The 25705-nt window shown below is 34.1% G+C and overlaps 1 protein-coding gene across 1 annotated transcript in view; it reads left to right on the top strand.

Annotated features, from left to right (window-relative positions):
- LOC113112852 (calsyntenin-2-like) overlaps window positions 1-25705 on the top strand; it is a 45690-nt gene that overhangs the window by 12462 nt on the left and 7523 nt on the right. The window contains exons 3-11 of the mRNA XM_026278770.1: window positions 913-1108; window positions 8527-8735; window positions 8833-8982; window positions 13015-13200; window positions 14011-14268; window positions 15263-15384; window positions 19905-20067; window positions 22533-22699; window positions 24083-24231. Coding sequence (XP_026134555.1) covers window positions 913-1108; window positions 8527-8735; window positions 8833-8982; window positions 13015-13200; window positions 14011-14268; window positions 15263-15384; window positions 19905-20067; window positions 22533-22699; window positions 24083-24231 — 1600 coding nt within the window. The remainder of the gene's footprint in view (window positions 1-912; window positions 1109-8526; window positions 8736-8832; window positions 8983-13014; window positions 13201-14010; window positions 14269-15262; window positions 15385-19904; window positions 20068-22532; window positions 22700-24082; window positions 24232-25705) is intronic.

Here is a 25705-nt window from a genome sequence, read left to right on the forward strand (position 1 = left end):
TTAAATTTATTTAACATTTCATTTTTTGAAAGAAGTCTCATATGCTCACCAAGGCTAATACAGTGTTTGATTAAAATATGTTAAAAACAGCAATATTGTGACATATTATTACAATTTAAAATACCTGTTTGATATTGTAAGATACTGTAAAATGTTATTTATTTCTGTGATGTAAAGCTGAATTTTAAGCATCATTACTTCAGTCTTTTGCTGCTTAATTATTAATAATATTCTCATTACTATCAATGTTAAAAACAGATTTTTGCTGTTTAATAAGTAGAAACTGTGATGCATTTCTCCAAGATTCTTTGATTAATAGAAATCTCATAAGAACAGCATTTATTTAAACTAGACTTTTTATGTAACATTACAAAATATTTTACCGTCAGTTTTGATAAATACATTTTTTCTTTGCTAAATATAAGTATACATTTCTTTCTTTATAAAAAAAAATAACATTAGCTTTTGAATGTTTGTATACCATTATCTCCACAAAAACATGATGCAGTTTCCAACATTGATAATAATCAGAAATGAATCTTGAGCAGCAAATCATCATATCAGAATGATTTCTTTAGGATCATGTGACACTTAAGACTGGAGTAATGCAGCTTTGAATCAAAGAAATAAATTACATTTTAAAACGCATTACAGTAGAAAACTTGTAAGAATATTTCACAATATTACTGTTTTCAAAAACATTAAAAATCTTAACTATTCCAAAATTTGTCTGACAATTCATGTTTATATTGACAGTTTAACAAAGGGAAAACCACAAAGAGCTAGAAAAGTAAAGAATTCGCCCCCTTTCTTCTCACTGCGAGACATTTGTGGCATTATAAAGAGAGATTACAAAGAAAAAAGTTGGTGAAAAGAATGGAAGTGTTTATCTGTGGTCTTCTCTCTCTATAGGAGAAATCTGTGGCTTTCACGTGCAGGGTGTCAGTGCGCCGTTCGAGGCTGTGGTTCTGAACCGCACGTCCGGAGAGGGCCGTCTGCGAGTGCGTGAACCGATCGACTGTGAGCGTCAGAGAGAGTTCACCTTCATCATTCAAGCACGTGACTGTGGCACAGGACCGAAGGGACACGGAGAGAAGAGATCACACAAGTCAGTGTGTGTTTAAAGAAATACATGTTCCTCCTCCTCAGTCTGATTCATGTTTGTGGTGTTTCTGAACTGAAAGGAACACGGTGAACTATTTCTAAAATGATTCATCCGTGCTTGACTCACCTCTCTCTATTATTCACAGTTTCATTGAAGATTTTTTTATTTTCCTACTTTTAGAAGTTCCCTGTTTTTTATGTCCTTTAATTCACGCACCTGCTACTGGGTAGTTGAAACTTTAAAAAAAGAAGAAAAAAAAACAGTTTGGTGTCTGTAATTTATTTCTTTTTTATGCTCACTAAGGCTGCATTATTAAATTAAAAATACATAAAAACAGTAATATTGTGGAATGTAACTACAATGTAAAACAACATTGTATCCTTTGGATTCCTTTGATCCTTTCAGCATCATTCCTCCAGTCTTCAGAGTCACATGATCTCCAGAAATCATTCTGATATGCTGATTTGTGATTTGCTGCTCAATAAACTTTTCTGATTATTATCAATGTTAATTATTAAATATATAAAATATATATATATTTTGTGGAAACTGCTATTTAGAAATTTGGGGTAAGTACAGTTTTAAAAAGCCTAATTAATATTGATGCATTAAATTGCTTAAAAGTGACAGCAAAGTCTATTATAATGTTACATAAGATTTCTAATATATATATATATATATATATATATATATATATATATATATATATATATATATATATAAAGCAGCAAAAAATGTTTTTAACAATTTTTTAAAAGCCAACCATTATTAATAACTGAGAACCAGTAATAACTGATGATAAATGAGCAACAAATCAGAAGATTAAAATGATTTCTGAAGGATCATGTGACACTGAAAACTGGAGGAATGATGCTAAAGCTTTGATTACAGAAATAAATTATATTTTAAAATATATTAAAACAGAAAACAGTTATTTTAAATTTCAAATTTTTACCATATAGTGAGCATAAGAGTCTTATTCTTACATATATACAGAATTTCAAGATGCCTCACAGTTTTCTTTCTTTCTTTTTTTTACAGAACTGTAGGATACTGAACTGCCACTCAAAACTCAAGTTTTTTTTATCTCAGTAGTGACTATGAACAGCAGGTGTCTGACCTTCAGGCATTAAGAGCTTTTAAGAGCTCTACAGTAAACGCTGCACATGTGTACCTGCAGACTGAAAGCTGCAAATAAACACTGAGCCAAAGGCGCTTCTCTTCACCGGGAGATATAAAGATGCTTTAACAGAGCTAATGCAGTGAGCTAGACCCAAGTCCTTTGAAACAAAATGAAAAAGACATTTGTGACTGAGTGAGATAGAAATGAGGTTAGTGATGAAATCCTGGAAAGGGAAAAGAGAGAGACTTTCCTCATTACTCTGTAACTCTTTAATCCAGACAGGATTACTGTATCACTGTTTCTGGCTTTGACAGCTTGGATCTACGATACTTCAAACTTACACAGACGGATAAAGGATAAAAATGAAATATTGGAGTCTAAAGGGGAGTAAAAATACAAAATCACACAGCTTTACTAGAGATTTCATGCTTAATTCATATACATATGTGTGTTTGCGTACTGTATGTTCTGGTTTTTAACATTACAGCACAGATTAGCAGGAGTGTTTGTAATCCCATCATTTGTCAAACGAGCTGTTGCCTTTTGCAAAGCATTACTCACTTTTCACTCTGTCTTTGACATGAATGATGCAAGCTTGTTATCTTGGTATTTTCAGCTCGCAAAAGTGTGTCAGGACTGGCCATCAGTGGTGGATGAAGTACACAAATCAAGTACTTGAGTAAAAGTACAGATACGTATAATAAAATATTACTCCAGTAAAAGTACTCCTTTTTCAATTTTACTCAAGTGAAAGTACAAAAGTACTCAATTTTTTATGTACTTAAGTAAAAAAGTACTGAAAGATAGATGTTTGCAATTTTATATAGGCTAATTTAATTTTATATTAATTTATATTAATTTTAATCCTACTGCTCAAAATACCTGGGATTTTTTTCCAAAATAACCACTATATGAAGTCAAGATATATTTTTGTTGTTGATATGGACTACGCTGACGAGAGTAATGTTCACTGTGAAGCTTACACTGTGATGTACCTGAGAGAAAACAGAGATGACCATCTGATTTTCACCAGTAAGAACAAAGTATTTTAAAGTTTGTTGTTTTACAGAACATCACAGTTATATATGACATGATAATAAGGCCTGAAGATTTTAAGGAAAATATAATTATATTTCCATAATGATTTTTTCCTTCTCAAACCTTGTCTGGGGTGTAAAAACACCCCTGGCCAAACGGGGTGCATCTCTTCCCCTCTTTGATAATTACTGTAGTCACCATGTTCTGAACATCACATCCTTTCTTTTCTCCCCAGATGTAATATATATATATATATATATATATATATATATATATATATATATATATATATATATATTTGGACATTACTTATAAAAATTACCTCAAGTTAGCACCAGCAAGCTTGTTAGCTAGACAGTTAGCATCAGCTAACAATTTACTTATTTTCAGTAAGGTTATGAATACCGTCCTTAATAACAATGGATGAAAAGTTTAGAGCTCTACTGATGATAAAGTCTAGAGTGTGTCCACCTTTGTGTGTGGGTCCATGTACATGCTGAATCGATAGGTAAAAAAAAAAAAAGCCTCAAGTCCAAATATTCATTTATCACCAATTAACTGTTTGACAAACACTTCCTGCTTCGATGTCCAGATCTGAATTAAAAAAAAATCTCAAACATGCTCCGATGTCCCGATCTGAATCAACCGAGTCTCCGAAGTGCCAATCTGAATCAACCGAGTCGCGAACAGGCTCCGAAGTGCCGATCTGAATTAAACCGAGTCGCGAACAGGCTCCGAAGTGCCGATCTGAATCAACCGAGTCGCAAACAGGCTCCGAAGTCCCGATCTGAATCAACCGAGTCGCGAACAGGCTCCGAAGTCCCGATCTGAATCAACCGAGTCGCGAACATGCTCCGAAGTCCCGATCTGAATCAACCGAGTCGCGAACAGGTTCCGAAGTCCCGATCTGAATCAACCGAGTCGCGAACAGGCTCCGAAGTGCCGATCTGAATCAACCGAGTCGCGAACAGGCTCCGAAGTGCCGATCTGAATCAACCGAGTCGCGAACTGGCTCCGAAGTGCCGATCTGAATCAACCGAGTCGCGAACAGGCTCCGAATTGCCGATCTGAAAACTTCGACCAAAGAATGTAAAAAATAACTCACTTTCGCTAATAACTCTACTCTAATAACTCTACAAATCTATGAAAGACTCAGATCACTTATCTAAAAAATAAATCGCTATAGTAAAAGAGAAATAATAAGAGGAGTGAAGTTTCCTACCGTTCTGCTGTGTTTGGTCCTCACGCGCGTCTGACGCTTCGCGGCGCGTCTCCGCCCCTCACACGCTCCTTTACAGCCCTAAATGAATCATCTTTGCTAATTATTATACATTTACTTCATTGTCTTCTTCAGGTACTTCATTTATTATTGTTCAATGAACTGTTTGAAACAAAAAAGGTTGTATTTCAGTAATAATTCTAAATTATCAAAATAAAATATATAAAATAGTGGTTTCTATTTTAATATCCTTATATATAATAATATATAATATAATCTATTTGCTGTATTTTCAGCATTATTCCTCCAGTCTTCAGTGTCACATGATCTTTAGAAATCATGAAAATATGATGATTTATTATTAGAACTATTAATAGTTGTGCTACCAAATATTATTTTGGAATCTGTGATACTTTTTTTAGGATTATTTGATGAATAAAAAGTTAAAATAAAATAAATAAACTCGAGTAAAAGTACAGATACGTATAATAAAATATTACTCCAGTAAAAGTAAAAGTAGCCGACTCCTTTTTCAATTTTACTCAAGTGAAAGTACAAAAGTACTCAATTTGTTATGTACTTACTGTAAGTAAAAAAGTACTGAAAGATAGATGTTTGGAATTTTATATAGGCCTAGGCTAATTTAATTTTATATTAGCACATTTTTTTAAATATATATATATACATAATCCTACTGCTCAAAATACCTGGGATTTTTTCCAAAATAACCACTATATGGAGTCAAGATATATTTTTGTTGTTGATATGGACTTGTGTTTTAAAGTGTTTTAAAGTTTGTGGTTTTACTGAACATCACAGTTATATATGATAATAAGGCCTGAAGTTAGGAAGAACATTTTAAGGAAAATATAATTATATTTTCATAATGATTTTTTCCTTCTCAAACCTTGTCTGTGGTGTAAAAACACCCCTGGCCAAACGGGGTGCGTCTCTTCCCCTCTTTGATAATTACTGTAGTAACCATGTTCTGAACATCACATCCTTTCTTTTGTCCCTAGATGTAATCCACACACACACACACACACACACACACACACACACACACACACACACACACACACACACACACACACACACATATATATATATATATATATATATATATATATATAATAAAAAAAAAATTACCTCAAGTTAGCACCAGCAAGCTTGTTATAGCTAGACATTTAGCATCAGCTACAATATTTAGCCTACTTATTTCCAGTACGGTTATGAATAAACATTCATGTCTGTGTAACGTTACTCGTCTAGTTAATCCAAACAATATAGCCTACATATGTATAACGTTACTGTTGATACACAATATAAAAACAGACGTCATGGTAGCATTTTAATAAAACTGTTAATATTACGGTAGCGGGGAATTTGGACATGCATGAGTTATTTTATTTAATCTGTGTAAGTTTAAGGTTATTTTATTTTTTAACCTAAAACACAGAGACGCTGATTGATGTGTCTGCATCGTTTGCACTGGAGCATTTCAGTGGGCTTAAACAGATCACTCTTTACAGCGGATTTAGTTCCCAAACAACTGACAATTTTGACCTAAATATAATTTTCATTTACAATAATTAATCCTAAATTTCGACATTAATAACTTACATTTAGCAACATCAGACGCACTCACGCTCACAAGATCTGCCGGTTCTTACTTCTGGAGACTCGCACTAAACGGTTCATTTGAATCAGTGAGTGGTCGACTCCAGAACAGCTGCAATCGGATCATTCTAATTCGTAAACGAATCGTTTGGTGCGATTCGCGATCTGATTAAAGTTCGTTTTGAAAAGACTCAGTTCGTTCATGATGAATCAGACACCGCTTCTACGTGTCGGAGCACGTGATATATTATAAGGAGTAACGATATGTTTTGTGAAATGTAGTAAAGTTAAAAGTACGATCTTATGCTTTGGATTGTAGTGAAGTAAAAGTACAGATAGCCTACTTGAAAAATGTACTTAGGCTAACGAAGTAAAGCTACTCCGTTACTGTCCACCACTGCTGGCCGTCAGGATACCTGGAGGAGTTTTTTTTCTTTAGACCTTTTTTTAAATTATCTTTCTATCCCCGACGACTTTATAATGGCCTGCAGGACAGAGAAATCACAAAACGAGATCTCTTTAGTATGTTCGCTGCTTCTCCTAGACAGTGATGGAGAACGGATGGAGACTTTTTAGTGCTTTTTATCCTGGGAAAAAGACTCCAGGACACGTGTCTAATCTAAAGCAGAGATCACTACAGTAGTTCAGATCTGGAGCACAAATCATTTATCATAAATTAATATAATTATAGACAAAAATCTGCAGCAAAGCTTTATTGGCAAATGTAAAATTTAAAATCTGAATTTACTCAAAATGACATGAAAAAAATTTCTGCTCCCTACTACTCAGTTCTTTAAAGTTAGTTTAGAATTATTTATAAAGCAGCAGTCTTGGAGAGATCAATGTGTTTATTTAAATGTAAAAGTTTTTTTTTTATTATTAGTTTTTGACTGTTGACCTGAACATTTTTCATTCTAGATGCTATTTAAATTGGCTTTAGTTGCTGTTTTTAATTTCAGACCCAGTAGAAATACACTTTGAACTCAGTTGTCAAATATATGGCACACTTTCATGCTATGTTCCAGTAAAATCAAAATAAACAAAATAAAATGCAGTCATGCTGTTTTCCAGATAAACACAACCTGACATTTTAATAGGCTGATAAAAACACATTTATAGAGAAGGAAATTTAGAGAAATAAGTGAGCTCTGCTCTAGAGGAGAAACATGTCCTGAAGTCTTTTTCTCAGGAGAAAAGTGTTCATAGTTCTCCATGTAATCCCAATGATTAAACGCATTAACAGAGTTGTTATTGTTAACTAAAACTATTAAAAATGGCTTTGTTAATCAAAATAAAACAGAAATAAAATACATTGCAAACATTAGAAACTAACTTAAAATAAGACGATGTACTAAAATTAGTAATTTATAAATATATAAAATATAGAAATCAAAGATGTAGAAATGTGTGTGTGTGTATATTTGTGTGTATAAACAATTAAAACATTACTAAAGTTTCTTGTTGTTCCTGCATTCAATTTGGAGGAATTTAACACAATATCGCAAACTGTGCTCAGATTTGCCAAAAGTATTAAAGTCTGAAATCAGCAGCAAAAATATACAGACACATCTAAGACATCTAAAACATCTAAGACAAGTTGATACTTTAAAATATAGTTACATAAACTTTATTCCCCCTTAGGACATCTATGATGTAGATATGTGTGTTTGTTTATTTGTTTGTTTTTAATCAGAACAGATTTGGAGAAATGTAGCATTGCATCACTTGCTCACCAATGGATCCTCTGCAGTGAATGGGTGCCGTCGGGCTGAGAGTGTAAACAGCTGATAAAAACATCACAATGAAACATGAGTAAGCCACACCAGTCCAGTCCATCAGTTAACAGTTTGTAAAAAAAAAAAAAAAAAAAAAAAAAACCTTTGCTTCTAGCCTAATTATTCATCCATGATCCATAACGCTTCTTCCAATGCACAAGTCCATCCCCTGTTGTCCTCCCACATCGAAATTCACCACCATATTTGTTACGAGCTGTTTTGGCTAGTAAACAGTGATTGATCTGTGCAGATTCCTCTCCTGATTCTGATCAAATTACTGGAGAAGTCAATAATATGCATAGAGGCATGAAGGCATATTTAAGCATGAAGCAATGGTTTGAAATTAAAAACATCAATGTTGGCTTTATTTCTTACAAACATCACTAGATGTTAACTGATGGACTGCAGTGGTGTGGATTATTGTGATGTTTTTATCAGCTGTTTGGTCTCTCATTCTGATGGCACCCATTCACTGCAGAGCATCCATTGATGAGCAAGTGATGAAATGCTATATTTCTCCAAATTTGTTCCAATTAAAAACTAACTCATCTTCATCTTAGATGGCCTGAGGGTGAGTACATTTTCTCCATGAAGTCTCCTGGACAATGTAAAAGCAATAAAAAACTCTCTCTCTTTCTTTTCTCAGGGCTGTGGTGCATGTGCAGGTGGGAGATGTGAATGAGTTTTCTCCGGTGTTCGGTCAGTTGGAGTATCACGGCTCGGTGATGGAGGGAAAAGTGTATGACAGTGTTCTGCAGGTGCAGGCGTCAGACCAGGACTGCTCTCCACAATACAGCCAGATCTGCAACTACCAGATCAGCTCTCAGGACACAGCCTTCGCTATAGACCGCAACGGTCAGCACACACACACACAATAAACAAAGACATTCACACATGCAGAGAGCACTTTTCTATCATCTTTATATAAATGTGTGTGTGTGTTTACGTGCAGGTAACATCAGGAACACAGAGAGCCTGAGCTTTGATAAGAAGTCACATTATAAAATCTATGTGACAGCGTTTGACTGCGGTCAGAAGAGAGCAGCGCAGGACGCTGTCGTACACATCCATGTCAAACCCGTCTGCAAACCTGGATGGCAGGGTAAGATCTGGAAGTGCATTTTGCACATGCAACGGTCAGGATACATTGATCAACCAGGGAACCAAGCTATATTTACAAGTTACCAATTTGTGCAATTTTGAGGAAGCTAATTTGCTCAATTATTCAGTGTTTTCTGTACACTCTCATAAAAAGGGTACACGTCAGTGGGCCGGCACCCTAAGGTACAAAAGCTTATAGGTACATATTTGTAGCTTATTTATCACTAAATTATGCATTATAGGACCTTAAAGGTACATATTAAAGTGCATAGTAATTTTGAAAGTGTACTGCAACAATCTGTGTGCTTTTTTAATGAGACTGTACAGCTGGACTGCTGTAGTTATTTGAATATGAGTTTTAAATGATTATCAGTGTTATTTTTGTATTATTTATTTACTATTATAGCATTTATTATTTGTATTATTTGTTATTTTATATTTTCTGTTTTCATTTGAATTTTAGTTGAAGTTTTAATAATTTTATGTTTTTTATTCATATTTATTATTATTATATTATGTTTTAGTTACTGTAATTTTTCTGTAGCATTCCATCAAGATTATATATGTTTAATTTTTCATATAATATTTACATTTTATTTGATTTAATCTTTATTTTAATTATTAGACTCCTAATCTAGTTGTCTAATAAACCTGACATTATAAATTACGATCATTGTTGGCTCTTAACAAATTGCCCTTTTCTACTTTTGTAAGTCTGCTAAATGCCAAAAAGTAGTTTCAATTTTAGTTAACAATAACAACACTAATAAACTATAAATCTGCTCCTAAATTGCATGTGTAATAATAACCTTAAAATGAATTGAAGTTCGGTTTGAATCTGACAGACCTTTTAGATTTGAATCGGTGAATCAGTGGATTGAACTGATTCACTGAAATGAATCATCTGAATAAACATTCTCTGAAATGAATCAAACTTCCAGACATCACTAATCAATCCAAAAGCAGGACAATTAAAGAGAGCATCTCAGCTTCTAAGACTCTTTGCTCCAGTGCTCAACTTGATAACAGTCCATTTTGTTTAGTTGCTCCCCAAAAGTGCATGTGAGTATTCACTTGTTTCATTGCCATAATGAATCAATATAATAAAACCAAGGTCAGTTTGGAAATTAGATGCATGTTTAACACTAAAATGCACAAAAAAGGAGTAAACAATCAAAATACAGTTCTGGTATAGCAATTTCAGACAATTCCTATGATCTGTGCATGACAGTTGCTCTGTCTGAAACCAGATTAATCCAGTGAGTTACACACACACACACACACACACACGTGGGCCGGATCTGTGCTTTGAATTTCCTGTCACTTTCTGTCCGTCTCTTTCTTTTCCCTTGAAGCTATTTTTGTTTGCTTTTAAACTCAATATATTGACCCCTCCCGTTTCTCTGCATCTCTGTTTTATTTCCTGTAGGTTTGTGCTTTTTTCTTGCTTTTGATTACCACAGGAGGCTTTCATCAGAATTAACACACACTTTCATATGATAGCCAGCACGATGCATTATGCAGTTCTTTGAAAGCTCCTGATATCAGTTTTACTAGCTAAAGATATGACACATCTAAAGCAGAGCTGCTCAACTGGCTGCAAAAAAAAGGGTCTGTTATGATTGCAGACAGCGGGGAAAGACTAAATAAATAACATGCAACATTTAAATGGGAGAAAAGAAATTATTAATGCAGAACTTCTCATGCTTTCATTTTAAAACTTTAGATGCAGACCAAAGTCGGTTTGATTTTAGTGTTTGGTTCATTTAGATACATTTAGGCTTCATGCAAACTCCAATAAGCTTTAGTATAAAAGCAATCTGGCCTAGTTAGCAGAAGTCAACTGCTATCAATATCATATAATTTGCCTAATACAATATAAATGCATCTCTCACGGCTTCTTGTCTCTGTAGAAATTGCATTAGCAAAGCAGCTTGCATCACTTGCAGTCTCTCCACTCTTTTGAGAGCAGACTGACATGTTTCATTCTACACGATGAGAAGTAAAAAGCAACAAAAAATGATGTTAAGAAGCTCTTTCCATTTTTAACACCTCCTCATGAGTTGTGATACACTGCTAAACAGCCATGGCTAGTTCTCAGCTGTAATCCAAGATTAAGTTGAATTCAATTCTAGCTCACATCAAACAACTGGAGAACGAAAACAACCTTGAATTTAGTCGAAACTGTAACTATGATTATTAAAGTAGAAGCTTATGCAAGTCAACATGAAATCAAAATTGAACCTATTTATATTCTTAAAGTGATAGTGCACCCAAAAATGAACAGTTTAGTATCATTTATTTATTCTCATGTCATTCCAAACCTGTATGACTTTTACTCCTGTGAATAAATTATTATTATTATTATTATTTTATATGAAATTCAGTATGACTTTAAATGGTGACAAAATTTAATTTTTTCCTTTAATACCTGCTTATGCACAATTCATTTGTGCATGTCATTCCAAAAACAACAACAACAACAAAAATTAAAATTAAAAGTTTTTGTTTAAAACTTTAATCAAAATCCCCTCAAACTTTTTTCAGGTCTCCTAAGGTCATCAAACCCATATTTTTTTCATCCCCTTCATTCGCTTTTTCACCATCCAGTCAATGCCCTATGGATAAAATCAAGTAAACTTTTGGTCTAAAGTAGACTGTTTATCCCAGAATGCACTTTGTTGTGTCTCTGATGTGACTGTCCCTCAGGTGAGTTCGGAGACTCAGAAAATGTTCCTCTTTACTCACACACACGAATTTGGTCAAAGCTTCAGGACAATTTTTCCAGCCCACTGGATGATGACAAGTTGAGTCAAGGCCATTTTTCACATCTGACATAAAAGCATGAAGGAGAGAGAAAAGTAAACAGCTCCCTGTTGTTTCTCATAAGAAAGGGTGAATAATTCAGCAGGTGTGGACATGTACCATCCACACACACACACACACACACACTCTCTAATTTTGTTGTCACAGTACCTTTAGGCTCCGTCCATGCATAAAATAATCATTTTAGCTCCAAATGTCCAAACCCAGCAGCTCAAAGTGTGTGTGAGCTAATATTTGTGTGGCCTGTATGTGAATGCATGTTTACATAATCCATTTAATACTGTCCAACGTTTACATTTTTCACCCAGAACTTCATGTTAAATAACCACTGGCTATAGAATTCATTACAGCCACAATATAGCCAGAAAAAAAATGTAATATCTCATCAGACACATTAAGATCTCTGGGTAACAAACCTCAAATATATTATAAATTAGAACTGAATAAAACAAAAAGGAAATACCATTCTTCTTCATTCAAAAATAAACAAATGGGCTTATTCAGTTCACATTAACAATTTATTTTGCTACTTGTCATATTTGTTCTTCAAAAAAATACCACAAAATTACATTAAGGGGGTGCTGAATATTTATAATTATATTTAATATATATTTAGGGAACTACTTACCATATATCAAGTAAATTTTTATTAAAATTACAATTACAAATGTAAGTAAATGTCATGCATGGAATGACATAAAACTAGTTTAACGAACTAAAATTAAAGTGAATAAGTACATACTTTTTATTTTAGACAATTGTTAAAGCAAGTGTTTATGATCTCCACAAGATCTTCTCTTCAGCAGAACTGTAACCATAAAAACTTCAACAACATAAACTCTGTCCCTTCCTGGCCTTTTTAACAGGTCCTTCCTCAAAAAAATAATAAAATAGCTCTTAATTCCAACATTTGCAACATTACCAATTCAGTTCTATACTCTTAAAAATAAAGGTGCTTTAGAAGGTTCTTCAAGCGATGCCACAGAACAGAAGAACCATTTTTGGTTCCACAAAGAACCATTCAGTCAAAGGTTCTTACTTAACCTTCTATCACTACAAATAACCTTTTGTGAAACAGAAAGGTTCTTCAGATGTTAAAGGTTCTTTATGGAACCATTTAGACAAAAAGGTCTAAACAGTCTAGACAAAGTATGCAATAATTTTTAAGCTACTTATCAAAACATTTCCTAAATGTCTTTCTTTCCAGGCTGGAGCAAGCTCATTGACTATGAACCAGGAACAGGTAGTAAGCTGTTATTTCCCAAGATGCACCTGGAGACGTGTGTGGGATGGGTGTCGTGGATCAGGAGCACAGTGGAGCTGGAGCCGAGCGGTTCTGGGAGAGGCTGTGACAGACAGTCTCACTCTGAGAGAGCCTTACAGAAGCTCTGTGGTACAATTAATAGCTATTTCTTCCATTGCTCGCTTCCTCATTTCTCTTGGGTTGGTTTAATTATCAAATGTGCCTGAGGGCTTAACTACTCAGACAAAACCTCCACTCTTGTCTTAAAATAGGTATGTGTCTCAGAGCAGAACCATTAGCAGTGTAATTCATCCTCATCAGAAACTACAAAGGAAGCTATATTTACAAATAATCAGCTCTTCACAGATATTCAAGAAGACTAATGGTCCTTTCATATGACACGTGTCAGAATATCCTATTGCACTGGGATAAAGCGGCGAATGAATGTGTCGTAACGAAAACCCACGCAATACACACTCACACACACACACACACACATATATATACTGTATAGATATATACAGTGGGTATAAAATAATTTGAAGTATAATTATTACAATAACAGATTAAATATAAAGCATAATTTAAAGTAAAATAACAATAACATTCACATATACATATATATATGAATGTTATGGTCAATATACTTTAAATTACAACATTACACGCAATGTTTATTTAATTGCTTATTTAATCATATCAATTTTGTTTGTTATTATCTTCATAGTTAACATTAAAATAAAATGATTGTGTTTACTATTCATTTTGCTGTGGTACAGAAATGTATTCTGTAATTAAATTTCTTCTCTATTTTGTAGAAGTTCTCTACAAATTAATAAATATTTTAAACAAAAATTTCGGTATTAAAAAATTTGAAGCATGAGTCATGTGAAAGGGACAACTGTGTTTCAAATGATCATTTGATCTCCAAACTAACCCGTTTCTATGGCAACATACCAGGAGCTTCATCGGTCAGCACAGATCTTCTGCCGGCCCTCAGCGGTGTTTTTAATTGGACGGCGACTCTTGTGGCGGATGGCGGCCGGGACAGTGACCTCTCATACCGCTTTGATGGCCGTCAAGCTGCCAAGATCCCAGACTGGGTCGTCCCGCAGAATCTAACCCATCAGTTCACCATAACCACATGGATGAAGCACGGCCCGAGTCCAGGACAGAGAGCCGAGAAAGAAACGCTGCTCTGCAACTCTGATAAAACAGGTGAGACGGAGAGAAGTGAGTGAGAAGAGAGCAGATGAGAGGACAAACCTGTTTCAAAGACAAGTTTATGAATCCTGTCATTACAAATGAGATCTCTGTTGTTTCTCCTACAGCATATGTAGACTCTCACTCCACCCAGATATAAGGTCCAAAAAACTCTAAATATCTCAATAATTACTTAATAATTAATCATATATATATAATACATAATCATATATATAATATATAATAAAATACTTCCATAACATAAATCCATAACTTCTATAATAAGATGGCTTGCTAGAAAGCTTGGTAACACTTTAGTTAAAGACTTTATATACAATGCATTATAAAAGTAGTTTTGATACCTTTTAATTCACTTTATATTATGCATTCTATGATCTTTTGAATAATTGTAATCACAGTTATAATTCATTTTTAATACTTTACGGCTTTAGAATGTATAATGCATTAAAACACATGACAAACAAACCTTCAAATATTATAATGCGTTTCAACTTTATTTACAATTATTTATGAACAGATAAACAGGGTACATTATGAATACCTTCATAATGAATTATGCATAAAGGCTTTAATTAAAGTTTTGTATTTCACACAGAAGGTTTTATGTGTACAGTATTTAGTTCATCATCAAGAAGTCCATGATAAGACTTCATCAGAAAAACCTTGCTGGTCTGCTAGCACCAAACCAGAACTGACCAGCAAAAACCAGCCAGGATATTGAGGTTCACACTGGTCTTTTCAGCAGGGTTGAAGTGGAAACAGTTAAGATCAAAATTTCATTTGTACTGGCCGACTGGAGCTCTACTTCCAGCCTGGTTAAGTTGACTATCATCTCCTGTCAGGATCTCTATATAGATAAACACTCACCAAATGGTGCCATTTCTTTTCTCTCAGGTTTAATTTAGCGATATTATCTTGTATGTCAAGAGGTAATTGTATTCTCTGTCTGTCTCTTGACCTCTCTGTGCTCTCTTTGTCTCTCTCTCAGAGATGAACCGGCACCATTACTCTCTGTATGTGCATAACTGCAGGCTGGTTTTCCTGCTGAGGACGGACTACACTCAGACAGACTCCTTCAGACCGGCTGAATTCCACTGGAAATTAGAACAGGTATGAGAGACGCTTCACACTAGGAATTTCACTTCAGACGTTCTTCAGATGAAAACAAAATATAATCACTCATGTATGCATGTTTAGCTAATATAAATTTATTTGACAGACAGACAGAAAGACAGACAGATATAAAGACAGACAGATAGAGAGACAGACAGACAGAGAGACAGACAGACAGAGAGAGAGAGACAGACAGACAGAAAGACAGACAGACAGATAGAGAGACAGACAGAGAGAGAGACAGACAGACAGAAAGACAGACAGACAGATAGAGAGACAGACAGACAGACAGAAAGACAGGCAGACAGAGAGACAGACAGACAGATAGATAGAGAGACAGACAGACAGACAGACAGAGAGACATATAGAGAGACAGACAGAAAGAGAGAGAGACAGACATACAGACAGACAGACAGAAAGATAGATAGATAGATAGATAGATAGATAGATAGATAGATAGATAGATAGATAGATAGATAGATAGATAGATAGATAGATAGATAGATAGATAGATAGATAGACAGAGAGACAGAAAGACAGAAAGACAGAAAGACAGACAGACAGACAGACAGACACAGACACACACACACACACACACACACACACAGACACAGACAGACACACACACACACACAGACAGACAGACAGACAGACAGACAGACACAGACACACAGACAGACAGACAGATAGAAAGATAGATAGATAGATCACTTGCCTAGTGCTACCCAGTTTAACCAGGCAGTAAACGACAAGTGTCTTTAAGTGCTTGTTTTTTTTCTCCCTCGTTCTTGCGCCCGCCTCATTTTAGTGGCATAAGAAACTTCTTCACAAAACTTCCATTACTTTAAGCACAACAACCATCCAACAAATATCAGTAATTAATTTCCTGTTAAAGACACCGTTTATGGAACGTACTGTGCTCTTGTGTCAGTGGTGGTGTTTTAGATTCACAGGTCTGCTGCAGGTTAATTGAATCCTTCATCTCGTTCATGCAACAATACTTGAGTTAGTCCATCAAGCATATAATTATGCAAATATCCACTTTTAGGGTGAAGATAAAGCCTTAGAATAAAGAAAGGGAGAGAAAACAGTGCAGTCATTAAAAGAGTGTTTGTTTAGCAGTGAATTCTTCTCACTGCTGTGCCAGAGAACGGAGCTCCGGGAAGACTTAATTATCTGAGAGAACAAACACAAACGCAGCGCAACACAAAACTAACAATGTGCTGCATGAACGTCCCTGCCAAAGCCCACTTTAAACCACATCAGAAAAATGGCAGGGGGTCTTTAAAACACAATCTCTTCCAACACGATTGGGCACAGAGGACGAGCAAAGTTCTGCAGGCAAAACCAATGAACCAACGAAAGCTCAACTTAACATCAGAGCATCAAACCCGCAAACCATTGAAGAGCTATTTTAGTGCCACGTATGGATAGCATGGATATGAAGCATTGCAGTTGCATTCATTTTTCATTTCTGTTCCTCTGAAATCTTTATTGACATAACTGTACATCTGCTATACCTACATGCTCAGCATTAGAAGATGCAAAGATAGTTTATAGATTCTGCTGAGATTTTAAGCATCAAAGAGCCTTTTCCCCAGTGGAGAACGAGCTCTTGAAGAACTTCACCCCACCTTAAAATGAATTTCATAATGTAGTTTCATAAATACGTTACATAAAATATTAGGGGTGGAGGGTCCACTGGCCTGAGGGAGAAACATTTTGGTCTTTGCACATCCAATACACTTCAAAGAACATGAGCAATCTTTTCTTATCTTTCCTAAAGGCTTTTCTTTCCTCTACCCGCAGAGCAAAGAGATCTAATTCAAGTAGTTTTTTTTTAAGAATCTGAGATTTTCATTTAATTAGTAATGGATGGTGATTTGTTCCCATTATGAAAATGGATATTAAAAGATGAATATTAATGCAAATGTGAGGTTTTGTTGGACGAGTGCTGAGTGTTGGCTCAGTAGCATAAATGCCAATTCCTTTCATTGCATTTCACTAATATCATTTTCCCCCATGTGCTTTATGCACTTGTTGCTAAATAAAACAAAACAAAAACATAACATCCTTGTACAATTTATGCATGCAGAAAAATTTCCATCAGATTCACAACAGGTTCATACGCACATAAATTCATCCTCATGTATTAAATCTCAAACCTCTTAATAACAGGGTGCATTTGTTTGTTTTTTGTCATTTGATTTATTTATTGTTAAGGCCCGTTCACACCAAGAGTGATAATGAAAACTATAAATACAATGATAACTATATTTGCATCCACACAAGCAACTTTTAACAGTCTGTTTATTCTAAGCGAACTATATATCTATATATATACTTTTTGTATACCTTTCAATTCCTTTGTCTATCAATTAAATTATTATTAGACAGACTTCTATCCATAGTAGACAGAACTGTGACAGCAAACAATGAAGCGTAACAATTCCATTCTCAGTGACATCAATATAAAAGTCCCACCTCAAACACATCAGCTGAACAGAAAAACTTATCGGTCAATGCCGATATCTGAAAAATGCCAATGCAGTTGACCACTACTCAGAAATGGACAGTTGCTGAAATAGAGGCAAAAAGACAAATCGGCGATTCACACTGAAGTGAGACACACAATAGCACAGCAGTAACTGTTAAAGTGCCCAGTATACATATAACATTTGAGCAAGTGAAACAATGGTTTCTCTTCACCTCTCTCACTCACTCTCTCTTTGATAAATTGCCTTGCCATTAAGTGGACTTTGGCTTAGTGTGGCTATAAGTCTTTTACCACTTCTATCGATTCAGTGCTGTGCGTTTACTGAACACACACAGAGAAAACATCACACTGGGGCACTCTGCTCTCTAGAGATTGCGTGGACACTGTGAGAACGTCCAGAATATTGACGAGTTGTAAATGTTTTCTGTAAGAAAGCACAGTAATGTATGTTAGATGTAAAATAACAGTCATAAATGACTAAATCTGGATTCACAGGATTGTATGAACCACAGCTCTATCTACAGCCATTTTCACATTCACACACACACATCTCTGCAGAAAATCAATTCATGTCCAGAGACAAACCAGAGATAGAAAAGAGAGGCTGAAGAAGCTGAGTAGAATACGAGAAAAATACCAATAGAGTATAAAAGGGAAATTTAAAGAAAAAGTAATCAATGTATTCATCATAAGAACTCAGAGAGATGAGAAGGAATCGATCAAAGAAAAACACTGAAAAATAACTCTCGCTCTGGAGGAATCACACAACATCTGTCAAGAATATAATTTGCATTGTATTTTTGTACAATCAATATTTTAGAAGTATGATATTTCATATTTCATAATTACTGTAAATGCAAAAAAAATACCTATTATTATTAATTACTAAAACTAAAAAATCTGTCTTACATTTTGATAGATTGCTATATGGTTCGATTTTTTTTTCATTGACATTTTATCATTTGCCAAGCAAGCAATATTAATAACAATCATATATATATATTTATTTTGACCTGGACATTTGCAGAGAATGAGCGGAACCTCACAAAACATGTCATATCATATTTTCTAAAATATAAATAATCTATAATTGACCTGGACATATTTCGTGTAGGTTTGCTTTCTTTCTATTGTCATCTATGTATACTTCAGATCTCATTTTGAAATGGGAGCTGTACAGAGAAACTGTGGCCACTGTAGGAAAAGAAAAAGGAAAACATTGGGCGGAGAGGAAGACATTGTATCTGTAGTGAAGATGAGAAATGTCTGGTGGTTTCATATGAGGGTGTAACAATCAGTTCCACTAGACTCTTCGACCCAGACACACAAACACACACTGTGTGTGACAGAGCGAGCAGAAACCGTCTGCTGCTGTGTGCTTCTGACTGGAAGCGGTCCAGACGGGCCGAGCACAGAAAACACTTCCAGAGAGTACACATTGAAATCGACCGGTCTATTTGTTTGCAAAGGCTAAGTACTACTGATCATATAGTTATGGTTAGTGATATAATCAAAGTTTTTTTGTTAACTAAAACTATTTAAAGTAATTGTCTTTAATTGAAGTAAAGCTAAAATGAAATACAAATATTGGATTAAAAACTTCACTCAAGAAATATGAAATGTTGTCCTTAACTGAAATAAAATACAGTAAATTTAAGGAGAATTACCAAAATTACTAAAACTAAAAATAATATGGGGCGTTTTTTTAAATAATCATAAGAATTGTAGATTATTTTTAAATACTAATAATACAAAAAAGTGAAAATACAAATTTGAAATATTTTGTTTACCTGCATTTCATGTGACCATAAATTAAGCCAAATATATATAAAAAAAAAATAAGAAAAAAAATGACAAAACAAAATGAAACCTGAAAATATATAAACCTAATTAATAACAATAAAACTAAATTAATAATAATAAAAACCAAAACGGTATACAAATTATACTAAAATAACACTCTGAAGCAAAAATGTAAACAACATCAGACATAGACGGAAATGCTCTCTCTTTCTCTCAGATCTGTGATAAGGAGTGGCATTATTACGTCATCAGCGTTGATTTCCCGGTGGTGACTCTATATGTGGATGGCGTGACCTATGACCCTTACCTGGTGACCGATGACTGGCCCATCCACTCCTCTCAGATCGACCTGCAGCTGACTGTAGGAGCCTGCTGGCAAGGTGGGAAATGATGTGAAAGAGAAATGTGAAATCTTACAGCATGCAAATCCATAATGAACAAATATCTTTTTACTAAACATGCCTTTTTTTTTTTTGCAATCCCTGTTTCACTTCTTTTCTTCATTCTTTTCATCTGTATTTCTCTCTTCAATAATCCGAACGCAGCTCAGAAACACAAATGTGTTGGCCTCCTGACCTGCCCATGCTCTCTCTTTGTGTCTCTGAGCTGCTTTGTTTCAGAATGAAAGCAATAAATGAGTGAAAAAGATAATAAAAAGATCATTGTGTGCATGTGCATGGGAAGAAAATATAACTACAGCTGACTGGACATGTGCTCTTTTTTAAATTTGTGGAGCGTTTAATGATAAGAGTTTATTGATTTCTCAAGATTCGGTTCGATTCAGTTTGCACCACTTTGATTATTGATTCAATGTGATAAACAATATTTGTAACACTTATAACATTAATATGATTGTTTTTCTTCAAAGAGCCAGTGTCAGTTCTATTCTATTAATATTTGGAATGTTTTTATATTTTCCATTTTCATTATAATTTAAATTAGTAATTATGTTAAGTATTTTTGTAGTTTTTGTCTTTTATGTCTATTTTTTTATACCTTTTATTTCAGTTTTTTTTATAATTCACCAAGTTAAGTTTGTTTTTATATTTTATCTCAGTTTATTCTATTTCAAGCAATGAAGATGTTTTAGTTTTAGTTAACTATAATAATGCTGCAAAGAGCCCCGTTGTGATTTAAGTAATCATTTTCATTAATTAAAAACAAAATTAAATAATATAAAGTGTTTGTATTAGATTATTAGAACTGAACTAACTGTCAACTAACTGAAAATAAACTAAATTTAAAATTTAAATAAATTTAAACCAAATAGACATATAAAAAACAAATACATTTAAAAAATACTAAATCAAACTTAAATTAAGGTAAGATATAAAATATATAGATAATAAATATGAAGAAATATTCTAAGAGTATTAAGAAAATATAAAAGCTAATTCAATTTATTAATAAATACTATAATATTATATAAATACCCTAAAAAGTTAAATTTAAAATACATTTATTTCAAAATAAGTGTACTTCTAATTTATTAATATATTTACTGACAGATAACTAAAGACTTCCTGATATAAAAATGTAATGAATCTTTATTATGAGCATTACTTGTGCACTACGTACATTTAAGCTTAAACTGTGTTTTAGTGTTACTTTTGATGAGGATTGTATAATCTTTGAACAATATCAGTCTTTAAATGCAAAATATTTAAGGTGTACCTAAAGTATACTTGCAAAAGTTCCACTTTAGGATAATCAATAAGTATGTCTTTAATTGGACTTCTGCACAATTAAAGTGCATTAAGTACAAAATTAGTTAGCAGAATTTAAGTATTCCAGTTTAAAGTACAATTGCAGGGTATTTTAGCAACTACAAAAATATGCATGAAATAAATGCGTTTCAAATAAATTTAAGTAGATTTATTTATATTCTGTTATTTTATCAGTATAGCACAAAGGTAGACTTTTTTTAATGATCTGTATGAAACTCTTGACCAAAAAAAAAAACAAAAAAAAACTAACAAAACAAGCCGGGTTCAGGCTGAATGTCTGTGCAAGTCTCCATTTCATTATTTTCTATCAACACATTGATTTGTTTGTTTGAGAATCCTGGCCAGGGCGAACTGTCTCAACCAATGTTGCTGTGACAGTTTAGTCCCCAATCTATAGCCATGTAAACACACACACACACAGCAGCCTGATACACATCAGTATGCCATCGCCCGAGGCTCAAAGTCTCATCACACAGATACCTGATCACAAACACACTCAGAGAGGCTTCATTACACTCGAACACGTCTCATACAGAGCAGAGAGATGCATCTAATTGCTCATTATCTCTGACTTAGGTCATCATTAAGTTTATTTATGCGATTGCTTCATTTCAGTGCAGCTTCTAAAGACCTCAATCTAGCTCAACTGAAGCTGAAATGTATGTTGTATTTATGTTGTGCGCATGCGTGTGTGTGTGTGCGTGTGTGTGTGTAACCGAAGGTGTGTCTGAAACTAAAGGCAGCTGCCCAGTCAATCAGTGACTGAACAGGCTGTGTTTCTGTTTGAGGGTGCAGAACAGTTTTCTGGCTTCCAGGCCATGTCTAATGATCAAGAACAACATTAGAAAGCTTACCCAAGTGAATATTTAATGATTACAGCACTTATTTCATTATTATATATATAATATTTCAATGTTATATATATATATATATATATATATATATATATATATATATATATATATATATATTTTAATGCATCCAAAACCGCCTTTTTAATTCTATTAACTAAACAAAGGGTAAACAATGGTCATGAAATGTTGACTGGTTTGATGCAAGAAACTGTGTAAATGATTTAGGATTAAGGAATCAAATCACATGTTTGTGTTTGTGTGCAGGAGGTGAGGTCTCTAAAGCAAAGTTTACGCAGTATTTCCGAGGCAGTTTGTCTGGACTGACGATACGATCTGGGAAGATTGCAAGCCAGAAGATCATCTCCTGTCTACAGGCCTGCAAAGAAGGGCTGGACATCACCTCACCGGAGAGCCTCGGACATAGGATCAAGGTTACACACACACACACACACACACACACACACACACAAACACACACACACACACACCTAACTTAAAACAAACTCTACATTATATGTGTGAATTAATGAGCTGTGCCTGAAGCCAGTGTACAATGCCATTAAAAGCTCAACTGTATTAACTTTGTGTTAATACTGAAAAGGAGTTTGCCCGAATAAACCCACAGAAGAGTTGAAACTCACTATTTTGTAGAAAACTAATGAGGAAGAGGTTAAGAAAAGCCAGGAGACAAGACTTGAGGAGAGATGTTTCTGTATGCACATTTTCCTTTTTCTGCTTTGCTTTCCTCTGTTCTGTTCTATTGTATTCGAGAAGCTCTAGGGAAGACTCGAGGATCAAATGAAAGCAGGTTTTACAGACAGAGAGTCAGGGTTAGTGAGAGACAGAAGACAGCTTCACTCCGGTGGTCTGATCGCTCAGAAGCTCAAAGCAGAAGTGTGCTTCATTCATAAATGACTTGATGATTGCTTTTTGATTAATAACAGTTCAGTTCTTGCCGTGATGCAGGACGCAGAATTTGACTTTTAGAATTTAGAAAAGAAATTAATATGATTGCTGTAAGTGTAGTTTATTATCTTGAATGCCATAGAGTTCTGAACAATGCATTTCCAGAGTTTTCCTGGATACTGATCAAATAATTAAAAAAAAGACCAATTTATTAATTCATATGACTGATTCATAGACAAGATCGGACTATAAACATTGATTTACTTACACATTAGACATTAGTGTGTGAGCATGTTCACAACAACATTAATGAAATATTTTAAAGCAAAACTACACTGTAAAAAACAAATCCTGTTATTTTACAGTTCTGTAAACGTACAGTAACAAATTGAACATATTTACAAAAAAAAACTAATAATAAATTACATCAATTATAAGGTACATTAATTTAATCATAAATGATTAAAGAATAATAAATGTTTAGTCTTTTACAGTAAAAATTACACTGTAAAAATAGATTATTCTAAGTTGCAAATATAACAAAGATTGGAGTACATTTAGCAAAGTTTTTCTGCTTAACATTTTTTGTGTTATTCGATGTGTCACTTGCATATTTTTTAAAATTCTGAAACTTTATGAATTTTTGAGTGAAAATTGTTTCTACACCATTTTTTTTTCAGTGTAGAAATAAAATCCAAAATTGAATAAATATGCATTATTTACCTAATTAGTTTATGCAATGTATTTGTTACAATTCCTTTGTTGAATTTCCTCTTCCTATCATTCTAATTCAAATACCAATCCAAAGCCATTTCTGAATTTTGCCCATCTCTGCCTCAAACAGTCACTCTCACAAACACCTTGATAGTTGAATATCTCACGTTTGTCTGTCTCTGTCTTCCTCTCAGTTTCATCTGAATCCCGCTCAGTCTCTGGTGGTGATGGAGGGAGAGGATCTGGAGCAGATGAACGCCGCACTGAGGAAAGTTTCTTACATCAACTCTCGGCAGTTTCCCACCAAGGGAGCGCGTCACCTCCGGATCTCAACGGCAGTGCAGTAAGATCATAAATATTCATGAGATCTCATCTCTGAGCTACAATACAAGTTTAGCTCTGGAATACGGCAATATAAATGATCAAACCGTTTATATCTGGTTGCACAGTTTTGATTTGCACCCCAGAGTCATACGAGAACTTAATGTTAATCTGTGCTTTGACCCATGGCTAGAGTTTTTAAAACTGTATCATTAAAAAAAAAAAAAAAAAATGGAAATAAAACGATGATTATTGGAGTATTTTTTAAATGAAAGCACACTTTTAGTTTTTCTAATTTAAAATTTGACATTTAATACAATGTGTTACTTGCCCTTTCTTATATTTAAAGGCGCTGTATGTAATTTTTTGACTGTACAAACATAAAAATACCCTAATTTGCTCACAGATATTTAGGAAACATGTTAAGTTTACATACCTGTTTCTCCAGAAAACTTTGCTACAGTTATTCTACTTTAAAATGTGCGTTTTGTGTCAGAATGTCTGTTTTTGTTTTGGACCTGAACAGAATAATATTAAAACGTGGATTGTGTGTCCTCAATCTGGCAACCCATTTCCACTATAAAGAACACTGGAACGGTTTCATTGATGCTAAAGGTTCTTCATGGAACCATACATGCCAAGAACCTTTAATATTAAGAGTATTTGTATCTAGATTTGTACATTTTATGCTAGCTAGCTGCTTTCTGGTTGCTTACTGACTATTTCATATCCCTAGTAATTGTATACTATAAGCAGTACTAGACTTATTGTAATCTTTATTAATATAATATCACTTATTCTGTTCTTTTCTAATTCATATTCTATGTTGAGGGAGGTTTAATTTATGTACAGACAGGGAAATGCAGAGAATGGCAGAGAGATGTTTTTTGGAGCACAATTGCACCCACTGGCACCCCATGATTATTCAAAGCAGATCATGAATATGCATAAGCCCTTAAAGGATTATGACCCGCCCCCCTGAGGCTTGAGCACTGCCAGTGGGTGGAGTCCCTTCAGCAAAGAGCAACAGAGAATTAGCTTGAAAACAAACACACATAGAGCAATTAAGTATTATATTACTGTAAGATATATAATTGAAATCTAGCTTGCTGATCACAGACTTATATTAAGACAAACATGTGTTGAGTTTTGCATAATTAGTAACTTTTTTCTAAAAGTGTAATTTACACTTCTGCAAAGTAACAGACTGCTTTTTAAAAAGACAAACACTGTGCAACAACTTTGAATTAAAGGAAACAAAATATTAACTTGGCATAAAATGTAAGGATGTAAACAAAAAATAATTCTGCCTATGTCTACATGCTCGCTTTTCTATTACGAATAGATTAAATTTCAATACTGCTTTGATTTAAGAAATAAAACAATTTTAAAACACAAACTGGTTTAAAATGCTACACGTGAATTTCAAATAAACAACTAAATAAAATCATGATTATCATTATTTTGTTCAATATTGAGATCCTGATTATTTATTT

This window comes from Carassius auratus, chromosome 13 (genome assembly GCF_003368295.1).
Source record: "Carassius auratus strain Wakin chromosome 13, ASM336829v1, whole genome shotgun sequence".
Classification (NCBI taxonomy): Eukaryota; Metazoa; Chordata; class Actinopteri; order Cypriniformes; family Cyprinidae; genus Carassius; species Carassius auratus.